Genomic DNA, 27496 nt, shown 5'->3' on the forward strand with positions numbered 1-27496 from the left:
CCCGAGTTGCTGTGGCTCTGGCGTAGGCCAGTGGCTACAGCTCCGATTAGACCCCTAGCCTGGGAACCTCCATATGCCGCGGGAGCGGCCCAAGAAATAGCAACAACAACAACAAAAAAAAGACAAAAGAAAAAAAAAAATTCCCTTTCTGACAGGGTTAAATCCACTATGCAGATGGCCATATGGTTAAAGACTGCGTTAGCTGTTTTAAAACTATCATTTCTAAAGTTTGAAATAATACCCCTGTTTGTCAAATGCCATACACTTCTTTGATAATGTAGCCTATGTTAAGATGAGGCCCATTATAACTGGCTGGGAATTAGATTCTTTTTATAGGGGTGTAGATGCTTTTGCAGTAAACCTTTAGATGGCAGCATCTCTCACCGTAAGCCTCATTCTGAACAGAATTTCTCAGATGCATAAGATGTTTGACATAGAAGGATGCTTAGAATCCGCCTGCCTCACCCCTTAAGTGTACAGTGACAGAGCCGAGGCCCCGGGAGGGCAGGGCTGTGGCTCAGGGCGGAGCAGGGGAAAGAGCTGGGGACCCCTGTCTGGCACTTCCTCCACCCTTCCTCTTACTGATGTGAACTGTTTCCAGTATCTGTGGCCTTGTTAAAAGCACACTTTTAAGTATAAGGGAACCAAGGAAAAGGAGAGTCAAGTGGATGATGCTAGACCAAAATGGAATGGGATGTTTGAAAGGAGCAGACAGAAAGTCAGTCTTTTTCTTTCTTTTTTTTTTTTTTTTTAAGCAGCTTTATTTAGATATAATTCACAGACTATACAGTTCACTCATTTGAAGTGTGCACTACAACGGTTTTAAGTATATTCATGAGAGTTTTTGTTTGTTTGTTTTGCTTTTTAGGGCTGCACCTGTGGCATATGGAGGTTCCCAGGCTAAGGGGTCAAATCAGAGGTATAGCCGCTCGCCTACGCCACAGCCACAGCAATGTAGGATCTGAGCCGAGTCTGCAACTATACCACAGCTCATGGCAACACCGGATCCTTAGCCCACTGAGCGACGCCAGGGATTGAATCCGCAACCTCATTGTTTCTAGTGGATTCATTTCCACTGCACCATGGTGGGAATTCCTCTTCACGAGGTTTTGCAACCACTATCACAACCTAACTTTCAACCATTTTTATCGCCATAGACCCCTTAGCCATCACCCCCCAAGCCTGCACATCCCCCAGTCCCTGGCAACTATTCATACTTTGTTTCTATAAATTTGCCTCTTCTGGACATTCCATGTGAATGGAATCATACGGTACTCGGTCTTTGGGGACTGGCTTCTTTCACTTAGCAAAATGTTTTCCAGCCTCCTCCGTGTTGTGGCATGAATCAGTACTTCATTCCTTTTTATTGCCCAAGAATATTCCACTGTATGAACATGTCACATTTTGTGGTCACCAGTTGATGGATAATGCTACCACTAGCATTTGTATACAGATTTTTGTCTCAACATACATCTACCTAGAAGTGGATTTGCCAGGGCATATGGTTACTCTATACACTTAACCTTCCGAGGAACTGCCAAGCTCTTTTCCAAAGCAGCTGCACCTGCACGTTGCCACCAGCAACGTGTGAGGGTTCCATTCAGTCTAGTCCAGAAATCCAGGTTTTCGAATGATGAGCTGGGGATGAAGGGGAGGTAAGAGAGGTGATTCTCAGGCTCTCTTGTGTCCCTAAATCGCATGCCAGACTAGCTGCTCTCCCTTTCTGAAGGCAGCTGTGTCAGCTGCCAAGAAAGCAGCCTTCTTCTCTGCCCCTCACAATTGTCGTGCGTCACCAGCCTGATAAAATGCCTGCGTTCTATGGCCGCGCAGAGCACGCTGATATTACAGCCTGGATGTTTGTAATCCTGGCCTCCTGACTTTGGAGATACCAGGCAACCCAATCATCTTTGCCCCAGTTAGAGAAAAATTCCAAAGAAAAACCCTTCTCCAAGGGCCGTCCGGGTCTGGGCATGTCAAAATCACTTACATGACATACACCAAAGACAGCTGTAGAGTCTGCACAGCAAAAGGGCAGCTTTTGTTTTTGTTGGAGTTTACATTCTCGAAGCTTATTCGCCTTTCTCCTTTGGCAGCCCAGCCTGGATGTTCCCGTGTCTGGACTGAAATGACTCTGTGGGATGGGTGTGTGTGTGTGTGTGTGTGTGTGTGTGTGTGTGTGTGTGTTCAAGGGAGGGGAAGGGGCTGGCTCTTCCTTGAAGCAGATCTGGGTCCTGGTGAGGACACACACTGTACATTCTGAAGCTTTGTTTGCAGCTGGAAAAAATTAGCCACACTTAGATCTTTTCCGCTGCAGGTCCCGTCAGGAAGCCCAAGTATGTGGAAAGCCCCAGAGTGCCTGGAGATGCAGTCATAATCCCGTTCCGAGACGTGCCCCCGCCAGCAGAGCCCAGTGAGAATGGTAAGAATATGTTTTCAATGATTTTCCCCCCTAAAGATTTTACATCATGACACTCCGCTTCTGAGTGAAACTTGAGTGCCTCTTACAGGAATGCTTTGCTAAACTGAATGTATCTGGGAGGTAGTTTTCCTCAGGCAGTTAGAAAGATCTGTTTAACTAATATAAATTCTTGGGATTATGTACACACTGTAGGAATAGTCGAGTGGGTGCGTATGCATTGTTTAAGTGTTGAGACTTATTTCCTGTCAATTCTGACCTCCCTAATCAGGGGGTATATGAAAAGCCAGCCGGTAGACTGCTTCCAAGATTTTGTTTTTTAGTGCTCTATCGTTTTAGAATATTCGACAACAGGCTTTGGCTGAAAAGCTGAAACTGTAGCTGGACAAAGCGTGTAATAACTAGCTTTCTTAAAAGCATTTGGTAGCTTTTGAAACTTGCTTATTTTTTTAAACATCAAAAGTTTTTCTTTAGAGGATGTTGAAACAGGCGCAAAAACATATCCAAATTGATTAAAATCTTTTTCATGAAGACATTTTTTTTAGCCGTGCCTATGACATGTAGTCATTCCCAGGCCAGGGTTCGAACCCAGGCCACAGCAATGGCATTTCCTAGACCTTAACCACTGGGCCACCGGGGAACTCCTTATGAAGGCAGTTTGTATTTTGGGTTTTTTTTTTTACACCTATCTGGAAATATTGTAACAGACATTATCAGACATTATAAACTATACCATTTCATAGATGTAGGAACAGTTCTTTGTTTTTTAAATTAGTTCAAGAATTTGCCTGTTTGTTCCTTTCTTAGGGGTCAGGGGGGAAGTGTCCCCAACTCAAAGTATGTTTTGAATTTCCATCCTATTTTCCTGCAGAGGCATGTGGTTAGGAATCCCAGCTTACGTAGAGAAGCCTATTGTACCCCCAATATGGACCCAGGTTATGTTGTAACGCTGAAAGAGAAAACTCACCCGTACTCTGCCTTGGAATACCTGGCATCCTTCTCTCCCTCAGTGTGGGTGGAGTGGGGTATAGCTTCTTTATATTCTGTTAGTGAGTGTGCATGTCTTGTTTCTGCCCATGCCTAGTGAGAAGTGGGCATAAGTTAGGACATGGGAGGAACCTGGAGTAGGGTGGTGGTGGTGAAGATGAAGCTCAAAAGGAGCTGAGTGGAGGGATTGGCAGAAGATGAAAAGCAGGAAGAGGAACAGGGGTGGGTGGTAAGATGGGACGCAGAGCCGGGCCTTGTGGGTAGGGAAGAGGTGCTGTTGCCTATATCTTGGCATGAGAAATCCCACCCTTTCCTCTTCTGTCCAGGCACCCAGTCATTCAGTTTAGGGAAGAGGGTCACAGTAGGATTTGTGCTGAGGAGAGGCAAGGGTGCCAGGGTGTGGTGGTGTAGAGAGGAGTGTTCACAGTGCTCTCTGGTTAGGTCAGCGGGAAATCCTACATACACGAGGACTCTCCTGGTGTGAATTCATGTGTGCAGGATGTCTGTGGGTGAACCTCTCATTTCTCTTCTGGGTGTCAAAAAGAAAATGAGGTGTTCTCTTATGGTGCAGTGGGTTAAAGATCCAGTGGTATCATTGCAGCAGCTCAGGTCACTGCTGTGGTGAGGGTTTGATTCCTGGCGCAGGAACTGCCACATACTACAGGCATGGCTAATAAAATGAATTTTTATTTTTTGTTTTTATTTTTTTCTTTTTAGGGCCTCACCCACGGCATATGGAGGTTCTCAGACTAGGGGTCCAATTGGAGCTGTAGCTGCCGGCCTACACCACAGCCATAGCAACGCTGGGTCTGAGCCGGGTCTGCGACCTACACCACAGCTCATGGCAACACCGGATCCTTAACCCACTGAGCGAGGCCAGGTATCAAACCCGCATCCTCATGGATGCTAGTCAGGTTTGTTAACCACTGAGGCATGATGGGAACGTCAACAATTTTTTTTTTTAAAAAAGAGTGAAAACCCATTCCTCTGAAATTAATGTCAATAATCAAATTTATTGAGCTCTCTGCTCATTTCAGAATAACTCTGTCACCCCTTACCCTTAGCCCCACACACCAAAGCTTTGGAATCCTAGTTGGTTATGCACCTGGCATTTGGTTGGGGTAGACTCACTCCATTATGTGACCCCTTCCTCATGGCACAGAGTCCTGTTGAGGTCCCATCTAGAGTTTAGAACTCCTCCCCCCTGCCCCAGTTAAGAATGGGGAGAAATTTAGGATTTTTTACTGGCAAAGAAAAGAGGTTATAAATAGTGCCCACTGTCAGTTTTTCTCCCCTTGCCCAGGGCAGAATTGGCTGGCTGTCTTGATGGGGGGAGGCATCACTATGCTTGGCTGCCAGCTGAGCTAAATTCAAATATAGTGATTGACATTGCTGGTATAGGCTGCAGCTTGCAGGTGCATTTACTCTTGAAACCCTAACTCTCGGATTCGGCATCATCAGTCTCCATAGGGACTGAAGTTATGACATACCTGGGCTGCCAATACAGACTGGCAGCTTCTGGAAGTTTTGACTAGACTTAAGAAACAGGGTGTGTTTCCCCTTTTTAGGTGTCTCGCAAAGGGGCGTGGTTCACGGGCGTGGGCACATGGTCTTTCGTGGGTAGCCATGATGTTGGTGGAAGCCCCAGCAGAATTATCTGTTGGTTGATGAGGAGGTGGTTGCCTAACAAAATTCAACTTGACAATTAGTAAAGGATGGTGTGTTTTGTAATCCCCATGGAATTCTTTAAATTTCAATGGGGTTAATTAAGTTTGCCATATTAAAGTATAAATTTTATGTCCAGGTCATTGAATGTAAAGGAGAGACTGGAGCAAACGAAAACTAATTGAGTATTAACCCAAGCATGTACAGATGCATGATGGACTAAATCCTAATTTCTAGGGATTCATAGCAGCAGCATCACTCAAGGCCTCATTTAAAATTTGGGTTTATTCTTTGCATATTTCCTTTGGGAATTTTTTAAAAAGTCCCTAAGACACATTTCTGGATGCTATCAAAAATAGCATTTGGGTATTTACCAGATTAACAAACTATTGAAAACAGACCCTCATGAAATACTTTTGAAATTTTCCGTAGACTTGTGAAATACCAAGTTATTCCTAGATGTTTGAGATACCCTCCCCAGACTAAGCTGCCTTGCTTTATGGTTGTCATAGCTCCACAAATTCTTGACGCTTACTAGCTCTCTGAAATTTACATCCAAATAAAAACCAATGAGCACTTTGAATTTATCCATTAACTTATAAGCAATTATATTTGTGTCATATGCATATTTAAGCCATCTGACAGGTAGGTTACGTGATGGGGCAGATGGCCATTTTTATTGTAAGCAGCGAACCAGTGTATTGAAGTTTACATTAACCTGGAAACATCTTTATGGAAAGACATTGTACTTTATTTGGTATTTTTAAATATTTTGGGAAGAATAGCATTTTCTACTCTGACAGAAAGAGTGACTTAACGAGGCCTGCAAACAAAATACAGTCCCCTTTTTCCTGTCAAATGATTCTAATAAGCTGTGTGTCATAGAGAGTAAGTTCTTCACAAATAGGCTTCATATTGCTAAACCAACATATTGTTTAAAGGGTAAATGTTATTTACCCAAAAACCAATTCCTATGCCTTAAGGGAAAATAATAAAACAGATAAATTAGGGAGGATTATTAAATTGTAATAGGGTCCACAGCTGTGTGTCTTTGAATTGGGGGCAACTATAATACATTTAGGTTTGCTTTAATTTATCGATCGCTACTTGAGGAAGCTTTGATGGGGAGGGGTGAGAAAGTTTTAGTCTTATGAATCATTGCTCAGTGAATATCAATCTCAAAATATGATGAAACTTTTTCCTAGCAGTCTGATTAGCAAGTAAACCCAACATATATGAAATAACAAGATAATTAAATGCAAAACTATGTTATTGGGAGGAGTCTTTTTAGATATATGTTTAAATATTGATGCCTTATTTTTTTTCGCCAATGGCTGCACCCATGGTATATGAAAGTTTCCAGGCCAGGGATTGAATCCAAGCTATAGCTGCGACCTACACTGCAGCTGTGGCAATGTCTGGTCTGTAACCAACTGCTCTGGGCTGGGGATTCAACCTGCACCTCTGCAGTGACCTGAGCCACTGCAGTCAGATTCTTCACCCACTGTGTCACAGCAGGAACTCCTGGTGCCTTATGTTTTTGATTACTATTTTAGACATTCAAAAACATGTAGAGACTGAAAAATGCATAAAGGATATGGTACTCCTACTCAGTTTAATAAGTAAAATGTTACTATGCTTCCTCCTGATTACCTTTCTCTTCTTTCCCCAAGAGGTAACCTCGCTCCTGCTAATTTAATTTTCAGCTTCTTAGAATGGTGATACACCATTTGACCAATAGCTGAGTAAGATTTTAGTTAGATAGGAGTGCCGAAGGGGGACATACCTGTTATGTTGCCCTGGAAGAGAGGCTGGAAGTCGAGTATCCATTCATTCTGCATTCCCTTGAATAAATATTAAATTCTCCTGCTGTGAAAAGCACTATGTTGGATACTATTTGAGATAGGTTGTCATGCATAGGTCCTTTTTTTCTCGGAGCCTTAGAGTCTTGCCAGGGATTAAAGACCTGTATATACAGAGTAACTATAATACAAAGGGAAGTAGTATTGACTAATCCAAGCTGTGTGAGGAATCAAGTGTACATGCAGAGGCTGTGCCGGGAAAGACTTGCTTGGGGCTCTGCCTCAAGGTTCACCTGTCAACAAAGGATAGGATGGAGTGGGGCAGGAAGGGGACTAAAATCAGGGAGAATGGTTAGAAAATGATTTCCGTAGCTAAGTGAGAGGATAAGATCTTGCATTAGAACAGGATCAGGAAAGAAGTGATGAAAAGGAAGATTCTTGAGGAATTGCAAGGACCTGGAAGCAATAAGAGAAAGATGAGGACTTCAGGGTTTTGAGACTACATGAAACGGACCAGACTAGAAGAGAAGGAACCATCCATTTTGGTTCAGGTTCAGTTTGAGGCATGTTGAGTTTGAAGTTTGGGAACATCTAAGAAAAAGTGTCCAATGAACAGTTCAAACAGATCAAACTGGGGCATAAAAGAGCTTAGGAGAGAAACAGGGCAGCCTTTTGCTTAGAGAGCACATGATAAGACTAGGGAAAGGCCATTGAAAGAAGAGACCTGGGAAACTCTGGTATTTTATTCTTGAGCTGGGAATAAGATGCAAGAAGCACCAGCAAAAGGGTAGAAGAACCTGCAAGACCACTCAGTATCCATGGGCTTCCCTTCTGAGTGATGTGACAGTTGCCACTTTCTTCTTTGGAGGACAGAGTATTTGCAAAGGTCAAAAATATACAAGACAATCAATAGAGGAGATAGGCCATTTCAAAAAGAAAAAGTTACTGCCTGTGCCTAACAAGGTCATTTCAGACTCGTGAAGGTGAATGAATCTAAATTATAGGTATGCAATAAAGAAATGGAATTGGAGGGGATAAACCACCTCTTTTACCTCCAAGGCGTTCAGCAAGTAAGGGAAGATGAGAGATCAGTTAGTAGGGTAAGGAGTGTGTATGACTATGTTCATATTTATTATTTCTAAAGAAAAGGGAGACTTTAGTAAAATTGAAGACTTAAAGTTTCTAAAAGTGTGGGTCACAGACTTCAAGAGTTCCCCAAGTCCCTTGTGAGGGGCCTGTGAGGTCTAAACTCTTTTCATAATAGAACTAAGATACTTCCGTTTCTTTTGCATCATCATTTGTAGTGATGGTGCAAAAGCAGTTGTTGGTAAGACTTCTGATGCCCTCGTACACATCAAAGTAGGGGCACCTGCTATTCTAGGGCTACATGTGGTTGGTCTTTTTTACCATCACACACTTGCATCAGAAATAATAAAGCACTGAACAGTGTCCTTGATGAAACTCTATAAATAAGGAATTTTATTAAGTCTTGACCCTTGAATACCCATGTTTTTCATATTCTGTGTGACGAAATGGGAAGTCTGCATAGAGCACTTCTGCTGCATGCCGCTGTGATGGCTATCTCCAGAAGCACATGTGTGATTCTTTGAATTGCTGACTGAACTAGCCATTTGTTAAAAAGTGGAACATCATTTTTACTTGAAAGAACAACTGACAAGTCATGGTTTGTCAGAATTAGATATCTGACATATTTTCTCCAAAAAGAACAAAATAAGCATGTCATTTCAATTATAAAACAAAAAAAGGGGGTTCTCATTGTGGCTGAGCAGTAATGAACCCAAATCTTATGCATGATGATGCGGGTTCAATCACTGGCCCTGCTCAGTGGGTTCAGAGTCCGGCATCTCTGTGGCTGTGGCCTTCAGCTATGGCTCAAAAAAAAAAAAAGATGAAGTCTTTCTCTACAGCCCTCATCCCACTGGTATTGGGGAAGGAAGAGCCATTATTGATGAGTGACTTAATATTAAGTGCACAAATGAAAGTAGGCTCTATTTAGAGTGTCCCATTGAATTTTGGTTCGGGAGTCTTTAGCTCAAAGAAAATCCTGTCTGTTCACATCTCAGTGTTTGGTAACTGACCATGGAAGGGAAGATGCATTTCCACTTCACAGTCGAGTGTAACAGGGTGAGTTCCTTGGCAGCTCATCTCCCCAGAATGGCAATGTCACGTGTCACCCAGCGGTCGTTCTGCCAGAATGAAAAGTTCAGTGAGAGAAGGCTCTGTGTGTTAGGGAAGGAAAGATGTGGACAGCTTGACATGGATTAAGGAGTTCAGACTGAAGGGGACTTCTGAAGGGAAGGTCACTAGGATGACATTTCGGTAGAAAGAATAACATGAAAAGACGGCTGGGAAGCTTTTGGAAGCAAGAAAATGTGGCTTAACGGGTGCAAAAATGGGAATAAAGAACATCTGTTCATCTATCCTGAACCTGGGTGGTGTTTTGGAACTTTGGCAGCAACAAAGTCCAGGTTGAATGGTTAAGAGAACAAGTTAATAGTGAATGGGGGTGTCTCTTGTCTATTGAGACATGAAAGCTGGAATCGCCACTGCCCCCCAACTTGTCTGACAAGAGGAGGTTTGGGTGACCAGTTGTCTTTGGATGTGTGTTTGCATGTGTCTGTGTGTGTGCGTCTGTGTGTTAAAATGAAAATCTTGACAATCTGGGGTGTCTGTCTGCAGACATGGTGTGGAAGCTGTGGTAATTCTGTTGTCTCCACCCCTCGCAGGACAGAATGAGCCTTCGGCTGTGGCCTTGTTTGTCATTAGGGTCAATTTTGTGGCAGCCCAGCTTGTGAAGTTGCCAACTGGGAGCAGTTTCTGGCACTTTCCCTGGAGCATTTCAGGTTGAACCAGAAGCTATACGTTCTGGGGCAAGTCACAATTGGGTAGCAGCATAGAGACTGTTTCGAAAAGAAAGCGGGGGGGCGGGGGGAGTTTGTAGAGTAGGAAACTGCTGAGATCTGCCCCTCACCCACTTCTTCCCCTTTCCAGCTGCATCCTGTTCCCTCCCTCCGGTCCAGCTGCCACCTAAGATAAAGTTGCTGCCCTGCCTGAGCCTTGGGGCCGGGGAGGGTGGGACTGATCAGTCCTGAAGTGGTTCAGCCCTTGGGTGTGCCCGGGGTGTGCCAGTTTGGTTTGGCTCCTGTCTTCCTTTCCCCAATGCCCCTATAGCTTAAGAGTCAAAATATGGTTGGAGATCTCTGGTGGGAAGGTACCCTCTGAGGAGTGGCTTTGAGGGTGTGGCTGACTCTCCCTGGGGTGGCTCTCCCCCACCCCTACCACCCCAATCATTTCCTTGGGGTTGGAGCCACTGCTCCTTCATGCTATGAGTTTAACTCGAATGGTCCAGAAATATCAGGGCTCTCTTAACCCAGAACAATCAAGCCTTGGTTATTTTATTCTAGAGCAACTAGAAAACATGCAAGCCCAAGCCGGGAAACAGCTCTTCTCACTCTAAACATTGGGAGCTTTTGAGAGCAAGCAAGGGAGTGGGAGGCTTTTCCTTCCTTGAGGATACAGCCTGCCTGGTTTCCCTTGTAGCTGTCATCCTGGGAGTGTGACTTAGCAAAACTGGGAATGTGGGTGAGGATAATGCAGATGGTCTTCTCAGCTCTGCTTATTTTGATTTTTTTAAACTCTTGTATGCTTCTGTTTTTTCAATTTAGTTTTTATTTTATATTGGAGTATAGTTGATTTACAGTGTTGTGTTAGCTTCAAGTATACAGCAAAGTGATTCAATTTTTTAATTTTTTTATTAATGAATTTTATTACATTTATAGGTGTACAACAATCATCACAATTTTATATATGTATACATATATATATATATACAAACACACACACACATATATCCATTCTTTTTCACATTCTTTTCCCGTATAGGTTATTAGAGAATATTTAATAAGAGGTCCCTGTGCTGTACAATAGGATAGGTCCTTAATGATTACCTATTTTATGCATAATAGTGTGTATATGTTAATCCTAAACTCCTAATTTATTCCTGCCCCTCTTTCCCCTCTGGTAAGCATAAGTTTGTTTTCTAAGTCTGTGATGCTTATTTTGATTTTTGTGGTTCCTTACACAAGGCAAAGTTAGCATTGAACTTAGGTGATGGTCTTGTAGCCCAAAGGTAATATCACTAACTTGTTATTTTTCCCCTTATTTTATTTTTGTAAGATCTATTATCTGCTATCTGCAGATTTGCACATCCAGGGAAAACTGGTTCATGAATGTATGAGTGTAGGTACCTAGATATTAACAAAAAACAACAAAACACTAGTTAGAACTTCAGAGCAATATACCACCTTTAGTTCATTGTGCATATTGCACAACTAGAGGTAGCATATTGTTCTTAAATTCTGACTTTTGTAGGCACGGTTTGCTTTACACATTACTTCATCCTCTGATGGATGCTGACTTGAAACTATGAGAAAGGCATTAAAATGATGTGACTAGCATTTTATTAACCATAATTAAGTTCCCTTAGGCTTTGTATACAGGGTTAACCTACAGTTAACATTTAAATCAAATCCAACAGTGAAATTCTCTTGAGTGTGAAAAGCAAGATGACCAGCCTTAGGGAGACTAGAGAAGGGAATGCCTTCTGAACATAGCCTGTGACCTTCAGGTGAACCACGCTTCCAGCATTACTGTGCAGCGTGCTGAGAACACAACTGACTTTTCTTCATCTCCCTGTGGACAGAATGGTGTACTACTGGGTCCTGTCTCTTGGGGTCCAGTTCCCTGGGACTTAAGATCTTTGTTTCAGCAGGGATCCCTGGTGATTGACCCTGGGATTGGAATCCTCGTTTTGACTTTCACTCCTGTGGGGTGTGCACAGCAAGTTTCCACCGAAATGGTCATGCCCCTGTCTTGTTTAATGAGAGCTTGGGTTTCAGTTTTCCCCCAACATCTGCCAGCACGAGAACTTGGGTTTTACTTTATTTCAGCCTCCTCTGTGGGCATTGAACACTGTGCTCTTCAAAAGTAAGATGAAGCATAGGTCTTGTTCTACCTTTGGTGTTTGAAGTATCTGTTTTTCACAACATAGAAAGAGAAACTGCTGACAGATAATGACACTGTGTTCTTCTGATTCAGGTCACCTGTTTCATGCTTTGCACTTGGAGTTTCTTTTTTACTGTTTTCTTAACCTGTCACAGCCTCTTAATTAGAATGTATTGCTGGAGGACAGGCAGCATTGTCTAACTTTGCACGTTTCATAAAAATACATTCAAGCACCAGACAAGCAGCTGTAATGCCAGCTCCTCCAGATGTGATACTAAAATTCCCCAGAGGGGCATCTTCATTGTTTTCTTTCTTTGTTCCAGAAGCAAAGGCTGATAATGAACCAAGCTGTTCGCCAGCAGCTCAAGAACTGTTGACAAGGCTGGGATTTTTACTGGGAGAAGGCATCCCAAGTGCCACACATATAACCATCGAAGAAAAAAATGAAACCATGGTAAGGCCTGTGGAAGATGCTATGTGTCCTACCTGCTCAGAGGATGAATGAAGGCATCTTCCTCCCTCCAAGTGGGAAAGTCATCGTTCAGACCACATGAATCTAGGACACTGTGTGTTGAAATTTATTTCAGCAGTTTGTTTTCGGGTTTGTAGTATGGGGAAGTGGGGAGAAGCAGAGGGATGAAGAACTTAGGAAAATGTCTGCATTAACCTTCTGGTCACCACCCGGAGAAGAGCAGCTAAATGAATTAAAGTGGCTGAGAGAATTCCTCAGTAATAACACTACTTTTATCTTTATGGCACCATTCTTTTCATCTGGCTGCTTGGGTAGCCGCTTTTTTATCGCTTGAGATTTTGGAGGGTCTGTGGGGTGAGGAAAAGATTTATCCTAAGATGAGCAAAGATAAAATAAAATGAGATCAAATGGCTCGTCTACCAAAGAGCACCAGCTTTCTAGAGAGCAGCAGCCTGCCGCATCCTCAGTGAGAAGTGTCAGAATAGCAATGAGGGGCCGGAGCCACTGCCCCCAGCGGGGGTCTCTGCAAGGGTGTCATGCGTTGCTGATTGAGATTGCAGAGGCCACCAGTCTCCTTCCCCTGCTCCCAGAGCCTATAAATCTTCAGGAATTGAGTCAGGTTGCAATGCCGGTGAAACAACACAAAAAACAGAGTTCCCAGATTTCCCGCGCAGAGGTCAAAGAACCCATTTGTCTTCTGCAGGCTTTAAATGAAAGGAAGTCTGCCCATTTGCTATTTCTGCTTTACAAATGAGCATTCCCACTCAATTATGTCTAAGACTGTGATTTTCAGAAAAGAAAGGATCACAAGGGAGGGGAACAGAACAAGGAGATTTCTCTTTTAAGATTTGGAAGACAGTGTATACACTAAGCTCCCTAGTTTGAAAAGGAAAAAGGACTGTTTTCCATTTTGCTGTTTGTAGTTTCACGGCTTTAGCGTCGGAAACCAGGGATGTAGCATGAAGCCGTGCTAACTGTCCTTCGTTCGTCTTGCAGTGCACAGCCCTGAGCCAAGGCATTAGCCCTTGCTCCACACTAACAAGCAGCACCGCATCTCCCAGCACCGAGAGCCCCTGCTCCACCTTGAATAGCTGTGTCAGCAAGACGGCAGCCAACAAAAGTCCCTGTGAGACCATCAGCAGCCCTAGTTCCACCCTGGAAAGCAAGGACAGTGGAATTATAGGTAAGAAGCTTACTGCTCGGTCTTGCAATGCCTCCGTGCATTTCAGCCAGAGCATCATCCATCAGGCACTTCTTAGGAGGATCTCAGCAGGGTCTGCAAAGTTTGGCCTTGACAGGTCCGCCCTGTTCTTTGCAGACAGCACTAGCTCCACCAGCAGGTGAGAGGATAAAGCGGTGGCTTTCACATTCTTTGGTGTTTATTTTATAACCCTGGGCTCACTTGGTAAAAAGTTTCCCAGTTCAGGTCTGGCCTGTGAAGTTACAAAGATTTTCCTCCTCACTGAGTGATTCCCTTTGATGGGGAGCTGGTCTGGGTAGGACACACGGCAAGACAGTGAAATCCCTGGGTATTGAAGAAGTCATCCCAGCCCAATCTTAAGGTCACTGATCTGCTCACTCATTTCCAGGTGTTTGTTCTTTAGTTTCTTATAATGGCATCTGACCACGTTTGGAGGCCAGGGTTTTCTAAGGAAACCCATCTGCCCCTGCATACCTGTGTCCGTACTCACACATTAGGTGCAGTTGTGCTGAGCTGAGGGTCTGGAGACACAGAATGTAGTCCTGGCTCTTAGGCTGCTTGGCTACATGACTTCTGCAACCCTGGAAAGCAAGGGCAGTGGAATTATAGTTAAGAAGCTCACTGCTCGGTCATGCAGAAAAAAAGGAACTCTGCAGTTGAGTTCTTTGCATACTTCTTTCCTTCTCAAAGGAAGTCAAAATTAAGGCTTCTGATTAGTTCAGGAGTTTCTAGTCCTAGGTGCACATTAGAATCAACCAGGGAATTTAAGAACCCTTATTTTTACATCCCATCCCAGACAGAGTTGCATCTGCATTTCTGTAGGTGGGCCTGGGTGCCTGTGTGCCCTGGTCTCCAGCCCCTGTTGGGTGACCTGTTCAGGTCCCTTCTGCACTGAGGCCATGCTGCTGTCCAACACCGGTGCCCTGCCTAGCAGCTCAACCTCTTTCCTCTTGCTGAGGGATCCCCATGTCTTTGGGGGATATATTACATTTCATTGTGAACGGAACCCCACTTCCTTCCACATTTGCATGTAATCAAATGCAGTGACATTTGAGCTCTTTATTTTCTTCAGTCACCTGCCATTTTTTTTCAAGTGTAATTTGAAAAATAAGCTGCATGCTCATCCCGTTTATAATAGGAGGTTGCCCCAGAAGGACCTGTGTGATGCCTGGGACTGGGTGGCAGTGGTACCCCCCTCACAGTTTTATGAGGAGCCCATCAGCATGAGGAAGGTGGCCTCTTCCTTCAGTTTGTACTTGGGTCAGGGCCTGCCATGGATTTTTGTCTTAATTGTCTCATTGAGATATAGTTCGCCTACCATAACGTTCACCCATTTAAACCACTAGTGGTTTGTGGTCTGTCAGAGCTGTACAGCCATCACCGCAGTCTGATTTCAGAACATTTTTACCACCCCCCAAAAGAAAGCCTGTACTCTTAGAAGTCACACCTCATCCTCCCCTCCCACCCCTCAGCCCTACTCAATTGGTAGTCTGCTTTTGATCTCTAGAGATGAGCTCATTCTGGACATTTCGTGTGAATGGATGCTTGTTTTTGTAGCAGGTTTGAATTCTTTTCACTCAGCCTCCAGCCCTTCCAATGAGCTTATTTTGCTAATTCCCTATTCTTACGTCATTCTGCTTCCCCACCTGCTGTTTTGTCTAACAGATTCTCCCCAGTGTTACCACTGTTCTCATGCCCCATCTCTCTCTAAGCTGAACACGATTGATGGGTCTCTGGTGTTAATTCTGTGATAGCCTGGTGACTTTTCTTTTTTTTAAATTTTTGTCTTTTTAGGTTCACACCTGAGGCATATGGGAATTCCTAGGCTAGGGGTCAAATCAGAGCTGCAACTGCTGGCCACAGCCATAGCCACGGCCACACCAACGTGGGATCCTTAACCCACTGAGCATGACCAGGGATCAAACCAGCATCCTCATGGATACTAGTCTGGTTCCTTACCTCTGAGCCACCACGGGAACTCCAGGTGACTTTCCTTATGGCGTTCTTGGCCTTCTGCAGTGTCCTCTCCTCCGTACAGTTTGTCTTCCTTCAAGAAGTTGGCCAGTGCTGCATATTTTTATTTTGACAACTTTTTCTTTTCATTCTGTGTTCTGGCATTGGCATCACCTCTGATTATAACCCAGCCCATTTCCTGTTTTGACGGAAACCTTTTCAGTGACGGAAAACTGCCCTCATTCCTTCATTTATTCATTCTCCCTGTCTTTTTCTCTCTCTCATGGAGAGAGAGTACTACAATTTTAAAAGTGTTCCAAAGAGGGAGAGGGAAAGTTTCTGGTTGGTTTTCTATGTTGTCAGTGAACAATTGCACTCCAGAATATTGAGGCTCTTAATTAGTATTTGATTGAATATAGTCCCAGCCGAGCCCAGACTGTTAGTCCCCCATTATGTGCTCTCCATAGCATCTCAATATTTTCAACTTACTTATTCTTGTTTTATTATTTACTTTTGTCTCAGTATGGCTAGGGGCTTGCATCTATAAGATTCCAGCTTTATCCTGGACTCCTGGCGTTGTGCCAGGAATGAGAAATTAAGAAAAGAGAATTGTTGTTTCAGTCAAGTAGCCTTGAAGGGAGGGGATGGTTTAGTTGGTTTCTAAAGAAGCTGCACGGGATTCCCATTCCAAATCAGCATTTCACATCTCTTAATGTCATTTGTATTTTAAGTTGTATTTTGTCCTTGGAGTTAAATGACACATTTCACGTCATTGAGGCTGCCCTTCATTCCTTGGCTCAAGTCCTTGTGTTGTGTTCTCTCCACTCAGCTGAACATGAAAAATGGCTCAGTGTGGCTCAGTGGTTTTGGCTTAGTGGTAACGAGCTCCACTAATATCCATAAGGACGAAAGTTCGATCCCTGGCCTCGCTCAGTGGGTTAAGGATCTGGTTGCTGCTGTGAGCTGTGGTGTAGATCACAGACGCGACTCTTTCAAAGTTGAGATGACGGGGGAAGGAAGTGGGACATGGTTCCTAAGTCCCTCTTTCAGGGAAGGCACCCCCGGCCCCCATCTTCACGAGATGGTGCTTTGGGCCTGGTTAGCTGATCTCCTGCAGGAAGTGAAGACGGTAGGCAGCTGAGAGGGAAGTACTGTGCTGGTGGCAGTGTTCCTCCATTCCCTGTCCTCCAGTAGCTGCAGAGTTAGAACCTGCTGCCAAGGGCCACATTGCAGGTGTGGTCGGGAGGAGAGGGGAAAAAAGCATTTCCTCTCCAGGCCGACTTAGGCAAAGTTCTTTGAAGAGGTGGGCGTGGTGGGGCCAGAGGAGGGAAGAGCTCTCTCCTGAATCATTCCTGGGTGCACAGCTTCCACAGCCTCTTTGGGGAACAGCGACCTGCGACTCAGGTGTGGTTCTGTGATTGTGGGGGTGGGGCGTGTGCTTCTTCTATGTAAAGAACATATCTGTTTTCATAAGGTGTAGCCTGGGAATGGCAACCTTTGGGCATCTTAACTGTTTTGTACAGTAAAATATTCAAGAACACTGTGATCCCAGTGGGCAGAGATGAAGGTGAGATATTTTGGCTTCCTGCTCGGGAAGGCCCGGCAGCCACTCGTAAAACAGGCTGGTTAAGGTTCACGTTCCAAATTACACAGGGCCTGGAGGAGGGAGGAAGAGGCTTTCCATTTAATTTTCCATTTTAAGTTGTTTAAGATTTGTTGACGCATGGAGTTCGGGTTGGAATGGCAAAGGTTTGGGGGTGGGCAGCTGCCAGGGCCTTACAGGCTTCGGGGAAGCTGTAGGATCCCATCCAGGGCTCGGACCAGAGTTCCACATGCAGTATTAGCACGGTCTATTTAAGAGAATTTTCAAACGGTGCTAAGCCGTCCTTAACAATTCCTGGGCCTCCCCCTTACTATTTAAGCTGACTTCCGTCATGCTGATTCTATTCAGTCTAAATATTTTTGCCCAACAGATGCCGCGAAGGGAAGCCTGTGTTCCCACATGCCCAGGCAGCTTTCTCAGGCTGCCACAGGATGCCTGCCTGGGTTCTGTTTCTACTGGTTTTGATATATTGGAGGTGCAGAGACTTTCTTTTTGGAGCTGCTTAGTAGAAGAAAGAGCGGGCTAATGACCATTAGAGGAATTTATTGGGTCCCTTCCAGTCTCCACCTATGGAGCCCAGGGTTTAGCAGAACCCTCCCCGCCCCCTGCTCTACCTTCACCTTCACTTTATCCTGTTTCGGGAGGTCCAAGTTCTTCCAACAATACATGTCTTTAGAAGTTTAATAATTCTGTCATGTAGAAATGGATGGAATTAACAATTCCCTGCAAATATCTTCTTTTTTTTTAAGTTAAATTCCTTACTCTTTACATATTAAAAATCATTGGCATTACCTAGAAGTTACTGTCTCATTTTTCAAATTTGCAATGTGAAAACCTTCCAAATGTGACGCCAGCTGTCCTCAGTCACCCTAAAGCAGATTTTCAGTTACACATTTTGAAAAGGAAGACTTTGTGAAGAAGTAGCTTTTAAAGGTAGTTCCTGCACGACTGAGAAAACATTTTTTTCTTAGTGACACTCCCTTGAATGTAACTTGCTTCTAACTGTTACACATGGAAATTGTAGACTGTATTGATTCCAACTTAGGAAAAAAAAAAAGTACAGGCATGCCTTAGGAATATAGCAGGATCCATCCCACTCCACTGCAATGAAGTGAGTCACACCAATTTTATTTTTAGTTTCCTTATGCGCATGAAAGTTTACACTATGCTGTAGTCTATTAAGTGTGTGATAGCCTTATGTCTAAAAGAAAAAGTGCATACCTTAATTAAAAAATGGTTGTTAAGAGGGAGTTTCCGTGGTGGTGCCATGGAAACGAATCTGACTACGAACTTGAGGTTGCGGGTTCGATCCCTGGCCTCACTCAGTGGGTTAAAGATCCGGCGTTGCTCTGATTTGTGGTGTAGGTCACAGACGCGTTCAGATCTGATGTTGCTGTTGCTGTGGCTGTGGCTGTGGCATAGCTCCAATTAGACCCCTAGCCTGGGAACCTCCACATGCTACAGATGTAGTCCTAAACGCAAAAAAAAAAAGTTGCTAAGCAAAGCTGACCATCGTTGGTGCCTTCAAAGAGTTGTAATCTTTTCACTGGTGGAGGGTTTGAAATATTTCAAGAATTACCAAAATGTGGAGTTCCTGTCGTGGCTTAGCATAAACAAATCCAACTAGGAACAGTGAAGTTGTGTGTTCCATTCCTGGCTTTGTTCGGTGGGTCAAGGATCCAGTGTTGCCGTGAGCTGTGGTGTAGGTCAAAGACACGACTTGGATCTGATGTTGCTGTGGTGTAGGCTGGCAGCTGTAGCTTCAATTAGACCCCTAGCCTGGGATCCTCCATATGCCACGGATGTAGCCCTAAAAGCAAAAAAAAAAGCCTATTCTTGCAGAATAGAATTGTGGTTGCCAAGGGGGAGGGGGAGGGAGTGGGGTGGTTCGGAGGCTTGGGGTTAATAGATACAAACTATTGCCTTTGGAATGGATTAGCAATGAGATCCTGCTGTGTAGCACTGGGAACTATGTCTAGTCACTTATGATGGAGCATGATAATGTGTGAAAATAGAATGTGTACATGTATGTGTAACTGGGTCACCATGCTATACAGTAGGAAAAAAATTGTATTGGGGAAATAACTATTAAAAATAAATAAATAAATAAATTACCAAATGTGACACAGAGATGCAAAGTGAGCAGATACTGTTGTTGGGAGCACCTCACACTTGTTCAACGCAGGGTTGCCACAGACCTTCAGTTTGGGAAAAAAAAAGAAAGTAATTTCTGTGAAGCATAATAAAATGTCATATGCTTATATGTGTATTCATTAAAATCTGGGTGGAAACCAATCTGATTTAAGAAAGAAAACATCACTGAAAAGAGTGGGCTTCTTGATTTAAAAATATTGTTTAATATTTGTTTCTGTCCATATCGTGATCTGTATTGGGTGTGTCTGTTAATTTCAAAGAAACAGGCTATTTCTCTATTTAGGAAGAAAGAGAATGGATATGAGATGAGGAGAAACAAACAAAACTCAGCTTTCCTGTCCAAATTTAGAACAAGAGTAAATCCTTCCTATCCATCACTGATAGATGTAGCCAGGAGAAGATTTCCAGGTAGCAATTAAAAAAATTCTGGCAGAGAGAAGCCATTAAAAGTCAACCATCCCTTGCATTTCCTTTCTCTGCCATCTGCTCTTACCTGCTGACATTTATAATCTCCAAATTACTTGTGTGGTGTGCCGGATGCGTTCCCTTTTGAAAGCTGGTGTTAGGACAACCCCATGAAGGGCGGGGAGGGGATGTGAGTGGGTGCTGGCCACACCTCACCCCACCACCTCTCCAGCTGGGTGTGTCTCGACTGAGCAGGTATGTCCTCCACCTGCCCTGCTCCCCAACACCTGAGCCACTGCATTCCACCAGACCAGGAAGCTTTCAGGATGATTAAGTGCTCAGAATTTGAAAAGGGTAAAGCAAGAACTCAGGCTTCTCCTACTGGCTTTCCCCTTTCTCTGTGGGACAGGGACGGAGCTTACGTTTGCTCTCCTCCTGCTCACTTTGAAGCTCGGAGGCAGATAAAAGTATAAGCATGGGAGTACCTTTGCTGAAGCATTGCTCCTGCAAAAGTGGCTTGCAGTGAAATGTAGGACATTTGATTAGTATCCTACTGGTGCTTGGTAGAGTTTGATAATATTTGTTTTTCTGCCCGGTTATTTAGGACATTAAAAAAAAGTTGCCGTGGGCCAACTTTTATTTTCCAGGGTCTCTCTTCTCTGCTTCCTGGGCTTGTAAAATGAAAGTGATTCCAGAGGTAGATTTAGACCTTTTATTTCCTGGACTTTATGTCCCAAGGGAGATGATCAGGTGCAGAGAAAGGCACACAGAGGAATTAATTTTACTTTATTTTCATTTTTAACTTGTTGTAAATCCTGCCCTTTTGATTTTATGCTAATTCTGCTTTGTTGCCACCTGTATTGCCCTGCTTGCTGCTAAATTGAAATGCTTTGAAATTGATTTGGTAATAACTATTTAGAGTGTTTCAAATCTGTGTTAATATTCATTTTGCTACATTGCCTGCAATTTAAAAAATCATCCTTAATTATAGCAGCTTTTTTTTTAATCTCTTGGGTGAAGGAGGAAAATTTGCCTTTACATATATAATTTGGTAACGTACTTAATGTGGGAGAAAAGTCCTTGGTGATGATGCAAGAAAGCAAAGCGCCTGCTATACTTGTATTCAGACCATGGTTGGATTCTTGAGGCTGTTCTGTGAAGCATTTATTGCCACCAGCTGTATACCAGGAGCACATTTGTTCAGTACTGGGACAATAAAGAATGGTTTCCTGCCCTTGGAGACTTTGGTGAGTTGTCAATTGCTGAAAAAGCTTTAAAACATGGCAGTGATTGGCATCTCTGATGGCAGGAGTATGCTGTAGGTGCATAATAATACCAACCACTAATAGTGCCTCGTGCTCTTTTCTGGAAGAGTCTGGAATCTTGTGGAGTCATTGGACTAAGAAGTTGCAGTGTCTAGCCTCCAGTGTACCAGTTATGTGAAGCTTTACCAGTACACCGTGTTGTGTTCTGTTGCTAGAAAACTTCCCGTTGTGTAAGTTTGCAGGCTGTTCTCTGGAGGCTGCTACCTGCCCTGTCAGACTGAGTCTGGGCAGCATGGCCCAGTGAGACTGAAGTTGGGCAGTGTGGGGATGTGTGGGCGAGGCGAGGCTGAGGTTTGGGTGCTGTGGATTGTCCTCCCCTCCCCCACCGCCCTGCCCCAGCTGCCCCTTCAGGTGTGACCACATGGCTGTGGCTCAGGTCCCTGGCCTCGCTGCATGTCATAGCAGAGCAAGCCTTGCGCAATGCAGTGAGCACTGAGCTGGAGATTTAGGACAGAACTCTGTCACAAGCCGAAGCACAGAGCCCTTGTGCACAGCCAGAAGGAGCAGGGCACCCTGGCGGTTACACAGGGCTGGCCAGAGGAGCCTCGAGCTGCTGTCCATTCGAAGTGGCAGGAGGAGAAGCCAAAAAGCTCGCTGGAACCGGAAGTAACTGAGGCCGCCCACCCTGTGTCCTGCCTTGAGTGCCTTTGCTGGAGCCGCTCCTCACTGGGCTGAGGGAGGTGAGAGCAGACATCCAGGCGGGCCAGCGTCAGACTTGGTTCCCTGTGGTTTGTTCGGGTGTGGGTGGCGCCGAGGAAGAAATACAGTCTGGCATCTTTGGTTGGATAGCTTCATGCAGGCTGGTTCTTTCCCTTTGTCGCCCAGGGAGATCTAGAGTGTGGCATGACAGCGCCAGGAGAGGACTAGGTGGTAGGGATGCGGCTCCCTCGAACTTGCTTTGATCTCCCCGCAATCTTGGTAGATGAGTCTTTGCTTTCAGAAATTGTTGGTGATCTTTAGGCGGTCAGGTCAAAGGAGGCCGTGTCTGCAATAGTTGGAGTTTCCTTTTTTATTCATGTCTTCCCTTCTCTCACTTTCCTAAGCAACCGCTCTGTTTCTTGTTTGATCTTTAAATCACTGGGCCAGTGTTTTAACTTTTAAACTCTTCCTGTCAACCATTAAACTGGATTTAGACATTGAAAGCTGTTTGGTTTTTTTGGTGCTACTTTATTTTTCTTCAGTGGTATGGGGAGGAAAGCATTGCTGAGTACTCACGATATACAAGGCACTCTACCTGTGCCCTTCTGTCAGCTTCCTCTGCCCTGCACTAGCTCCCTCGGTCTTTGCCTACACACAACAAGGATTTGGAGGTGCAGGCCAAGCAGCATAGAGTGGCGCTGGGATAGAGCCAGCGGGCTTCGTCACACAAGGATGGAGGCAGGCAGTCTGGTGGGAGATTGTTCCGGCTGGGAGGTGCTGCAGCACCGCCAGGATAGACCCAGTGGTCTTGCTGCACAGGGATGGAGAAAGGCCGTCTCTCCAGGGAGGAGAGATCAGCTCAGGACAGGAACGGATCTGGGTCAAAGGGAATTTCCCCTCAAGCCGACCCCACAGTGTAACAGCTCTGACCTGGGCCCTTTTAATGAGCAGTTCCAGTCTGTCGCCCTGAGCAAAAAAAAGAAAAAAAAAAAAAAAGTGATCTTGCTGGTTGCCTCGGAGGTCGAAATCAAGGGTCAGGTAGCAGTGTACAGCAAGCTTTATTTATGCCCTCAGTGAGAGTGGGCCTTCCTGGGGTAGGGACTGGCCCCAGCTGCAACTGGGTCTTTCTTTAATATCTCTATACCTTGGACCTGTTTGGGGACCCCTATTCTCTTACCCCACACCCACCAATTTCCTGTCCTAATCCCCCTGCACCATGCGTGGGTAAGCGCTGAGTGTTATTTTGATCTCTGTATGGGGAGGGCACGTTTTGTTTTCTTCTTCTTTTTTTTTTTTTTTTTTTTTTTTTAGGGCTGTACCCTTGGCATACGGAGGTGCCCAGGCTAGGGATCGAATTGGAGCTGTGGCTGCCGGCCGACACCACAGCCATAGCAATGCCAGATCTGAGCCATGTCTGCGACATACACCACTGCTCAAGGCAACGCCAGATCCTTAACCCACTGAGAGCAAGGCCAGGGATTGAACCTGCATCCTCATGGATGCTAGTCACATCATTTCCGCAGCCACAACAGGAACTCGGAGGGAGGGTGGGGGCATTTTGATCCTCTGATTGGTTCTGGGCAAAGATTCCTTATTTGCATGGGAAAAAGTTTATAGGGAGATGCTCCAAAGAGCATTCCTCTGGTTCTTTTGTGTGTCATTGTTTGAACACAGGCCTCCTCTTTTTGGTAGCGATAAATGGCCTGTTTTGAATCACCCAGGTCCCTATCCTATCCTGCTTAATGCTTCTACCTGACCTTCTCCACAACCCAGGGAGAGACAAAGGACTCTCTTCTTAGAGCCCTGGCTTTGAAAATGAAGGAAGCAAGACAGTCTCTGGAGTGCTGGAAGAAAATTTCCCTATCTAGGTGTTTAAAAATACTTTCAAAATGTAGGTTTTATGTATGTTTATGTTATAATAAATTAGAGGAATCTATATAGATAAGTTATAAATGCGTGTGTTGGGATGACTGCTCAAACTTTTCTAATGGTACATACGTCATGCTCATTTTCTAGTAGTATGAGCATCATTCTGGAGCAGAGTGAGGCTTTGCATGTTATGGGGCTTTCTTGCCCATAAGGCTGTTCGGAGTGCAGAGTAAGACATGAAGTGGGTTCATTTAGAACAGGGCCCATGTGTAATAAGCACTGTTATAATATTCATGTTAGCCACTGTGCTTGTTCTTAATTCCTAGGGATATTTATATATATATTTAGTCTTCCCCTACTGGATTGAAATGCTCATAGACACTTAGTAAAATGAGATTTTTCTTTTTCAGGGAAGATATGAGTTGGGGAAAGGAAATAAGAAGAGTGAGAGGAGTTCTTGTTGTGTGGCTCAGTGGTTAAGAACCCAACACAGTGTCCATGAGGATGCAGGTTCCATCCCTGGCCTCTCTTAGTGAGTTAAGGATCTGGTGTGGCTGCAGGCTGCAGCATAGGTTGTAGATGCACCTTAGACCTAGTGTGGCTGTGGTGTAGGCAGGCAGCTGCAGCTCTAATTCCACTCAGTTGGGAACGTCCATATACTGCAGGTGTGGCTGTAAAAATAATAGTAGTAAAATAAATTTAAAAAAAAGAAGATAGAGGAGTTCCCGTCGTGGCGCAGTGGTTAACGAATCCGACTAGGAACCATGAGGTTGCGGGTTCGATCCCTGCCCTTGCTCAGTGGGTTAACGATCCGGCGTTGCCGTGAGCTGTGGTGTAGGTTGCAGACGCGGCTCGGATCCCGCGTTGCTGTGGCTCTGGCGTAGGCCGGTGGCTACAGCTCCAATTCGACCCCTAGCCTGGGAACCTCCATATGCCGCGGAAGCGGCCCAAGAAATAGCAACAATAACAACAACAACAAAAGACAAAAGACCAAAAAAAAAAAAAAAAAGATAGAAAAGATGAAATCAGGAGTCAGATTCATAAGATTTTATTAATTTTGCTTATAAGTAGGCAGAAGATTTTACTTTTGAGATTCCTAGTAGCCATTATAAAAAGAGAAACACAAACGCACAAGATGATGTTTGTAAAGACAAAAATATGCCCATTCCTAGGACTGGGCCCAGAGGGACATACCCCCTTGTGGTCCTCAAAAGAGGAGAATCCAAAGTTTGAACCCAAGCCCCCTGCACTCTTCTCTTGTCTTTTCCGCAGCTCAGAGAGAATTTGGCTCTGTCTATGTATATGTTGGATATCAGTGACCCTTAATTCTTAAACACTCTGGACTAGTGCTATGGTCAGTTGAATTTGCTTGATGTTTTTTTAAATCTACAACTTGTTTTAGAGCCCACCAAACTATTTACTGGGCCCTGGGCTTTGTGTGTGTGTGTTGTTTTAATTCTAAGTGAGTGTGCAACATATGAAAGACCTTCAGTAGGCAAAGAGGGGATGAGGGAAAGTTGGGAGGGAGAAGGGATCTGTTTATTGCAGTGCCTTATATAGCAAAACATTTAATGATGGAGAGGCTCCCTCTCTCTGCTTTCCCCATCTCCCAGTCCACTGTGACTCCCTCCTGGCTGCTGTGAGCCCATGATAGGCCTCTTTCCACTAGCCCAGGGACTGCTGTTTTTATTTTTTTTACTTTTTCAGCTGTACCTGCAGCATAGGGAAGTTCCCTGGCCAGTTCACAGCTGTGGCAATGCTGGATCCTTAACCCATTGCTCTGGGCCAGGGATCGAACCTTCAGCACCAAAGAGACAATGCCAGATCGTTAACCCACTGCGCCACTCCCAGAGGCTGCTATTTTTAATGAGGCAGACTTCATGAACTGCAAAATACATTTTAGCTACTGTTACATACAGAACGCTTTTCATGTGTTGAGTACTGTGCAAGGCAAAGGGAGTTTTTTTTTTTTTTTTTTTTTTTTTTTAATTTTCCCACTGTACAGCAAGGGGGTCAGGTCATCCTTAGATGTATACATTGCAGTTACAGTTTTTTCCCCCACCCTTTCTTCTGTTGCGACATGAGTATCTAGACATAGTTCTCAATGCTATTCAGCAGGATCTCCTTATAAATCTATTCTAGGTTGTGTCTGATAAGCCCAAGCTCCCGATCCCTCCCACTCCCTCCCCCTCCCATCAGGCAACCACAAGTCTCTTCTCCAAGTCCATGATTTTCTTTTCTGAGGAGATGTTCATTTGTGCTGGATATTAGATTCCAGTTATAAGTGATATCATATGGTATTTGTCTTTGTCTTTCTGGCTCATTTCACTCAGTATGAGATTCTCTAGTTCCATCCATGTTGCTGCAAATGGCATTATGTCATCCTTTTTTATGGCTGAGTAGTATTCCATTGTGTATATATACCACATCTTCCGAATCCAATCATCTGTCGATGGACATTTGGATTGTTTCCATGTCCTGGCTATTGTGAATAGTGCTGCAATGAACATGCGGGTGCATGTGTCTCTTTTAAGGAGAGCTTTGTCCGGATAGATGCCCAAGAGTGGGATTGTGGGGTCATATGGAAGTTCTATGTATAGATTTCTAAGGTATCTCCAAACTGTTCTCCATAGTGGCTGTACCCAAAGGGAGTTTTAATACACACTGTGTGTGCAGTCAAAAAGGCCTGATATTAGATATACTCCCAATTGCATGTGTGTGTGTGTGTGTGCCTGAGATCAGCTTCTCCCAGGTGTGTTTCCATTTCAATAAGGCGGGGTTGATGGGTCTCAGCCTTTCCACCTCTTCTCACATGTTGTGGTGATCATGCATATGTCCTAATACAGTTTGAAAGTACTTTGGAAGTGGTACAGCCCTATACACTGGTAGGTCTGGTTAAATGTGCTGTTACTACAGAGGAAGATGAGCCACTGTCCCTGGCTAAAAGGAGTTTTCAAATTACATGGATAATCAGAAGTAGCACCTGTGAATCAATGAGCAGTACCAAACCTGATTTAATACTAACTTGGGAGCCACAGCCTAACCTCAAAGCTTGATAAAACTTAAGGCCTAGTAAGTGACTCAATTTACAGAATCCTGCATATTGGCAAAATGGTTGAGACCCAGTCTGAGTGATAATGGCAAGTCTTAACTGACAAGCTAAGACATCTATGCTGGTTGCAAGAATAAGATGTTAGAATGTTTGAGTTGTTAGGGAACTTGCAGTATTATCTAGTCTCTGGAAAATGTCAAATGGCACTTATTTTTTAGAGCTTCAAAAAAAACCACCACCAGCAACAAATCATCATAGTTGGGATATTGCCCTAGGGAGAGAGAGAGAATGTGTGTGAGTATGTTAACTTGAAAAGTGACTGGGTTGACTTAATTAGGCGTTTATTTCTGTTAGCATGGAAGAAAATAAGTTTTTTTCAGTTCCCATTGTGGCTCAGCAGGTTAAGAACCCAACGTAGCATCCATGAAGAGGCAGGTTCAATTCTTAGCCTTGCTCAGTGGGTTAAGGATCCGGCGTTGCAGAGACTTGTGTTGTAGGCTGCAGATATGGCTTGGATCTGGTATTGCTGTGGCTGTGGTGTAGACTGGCCACTGCCCCTCCAATTTGACCCCTAGCCTGGGAAACTCCATATGCCACAGGTGCAGCCATAGAAAAAGAAAAAAAGGAGGGAGGAAAGAAAGAGAAAGAAAAAGAAAAAAAGAGAAAAGAGAAAAAGAGGAAGGAAGAAAAGGAGGGGAGGAAGGAAAGGTATTTTTGAGAAACCTGTCATTTGTTGTAAGAACTGCTTTCCCTTTCTCGGAGACTGTGGAGCTGCCCCATTTGGTGTACTTCTTAGGTCCTGTAGGATAACTAGAGCCTTTCTTTATCCTTCCTCTTTGGATCTGCTTCATGGCTTAATTGTGCCTAACTGAGATGAAAGTTCGCTGCCGGGGCATCCAGTGGGAGGCTGGGTCTGGTATTGGATCCC

General features: G+C 44.4%; 1 protein-coding gene across 11 annotated transcripts in view; it reads left to right on the forward strand.

The window, feature by feature from the left end:
* TANC1 (tetratricopeptide repeat, ankyrin repeat and coiled-coil containing 1) overlaps window positions 1-27496 on the forward strand; it is a 245833-nt gene that overhangs the window by 147374 nt on the left and 70963 nt on the right. For 9 of the 11 annotated variants that reach the window (XM_021074763.1, XM_021074760.1, XM_021074762.1 and 6 more), the window contains 3 exons: window positions 2315-2419; window positions 12219-12349; window positions 13364-13550. In XM_021074763.1, the coding sequence (XP_020930422.1) occupies window positions 2315-2419; window positions 12219-12349; window positions 13364-13550 (423 nt within the window). Of the gene's footprint in view, window positions 1-997; window positions 2235-2314; window positions 2420-12218; window positions 12350-13363; window positions 13551-19187; window positions 21689-27496 lie in introns of those variants that run through there. The other 2 variants (XM_021074764.1, XM_021074769.1) reach the window with 2 other exon arrangements.

Source organism: Sus scrofa, chromosome 15, assembly GCF_000003025.6.
Source record: "Sus scrofa isolate TJ Tabasco breed Duroc chromosome 15, Sscrofa11.1, whole genome shotgun sequence".
NCBI lineage: Eukaryota > Metazoa > Chordata > Mammalia > Artiodactyla > Suidae > Sus > Sus scrofa.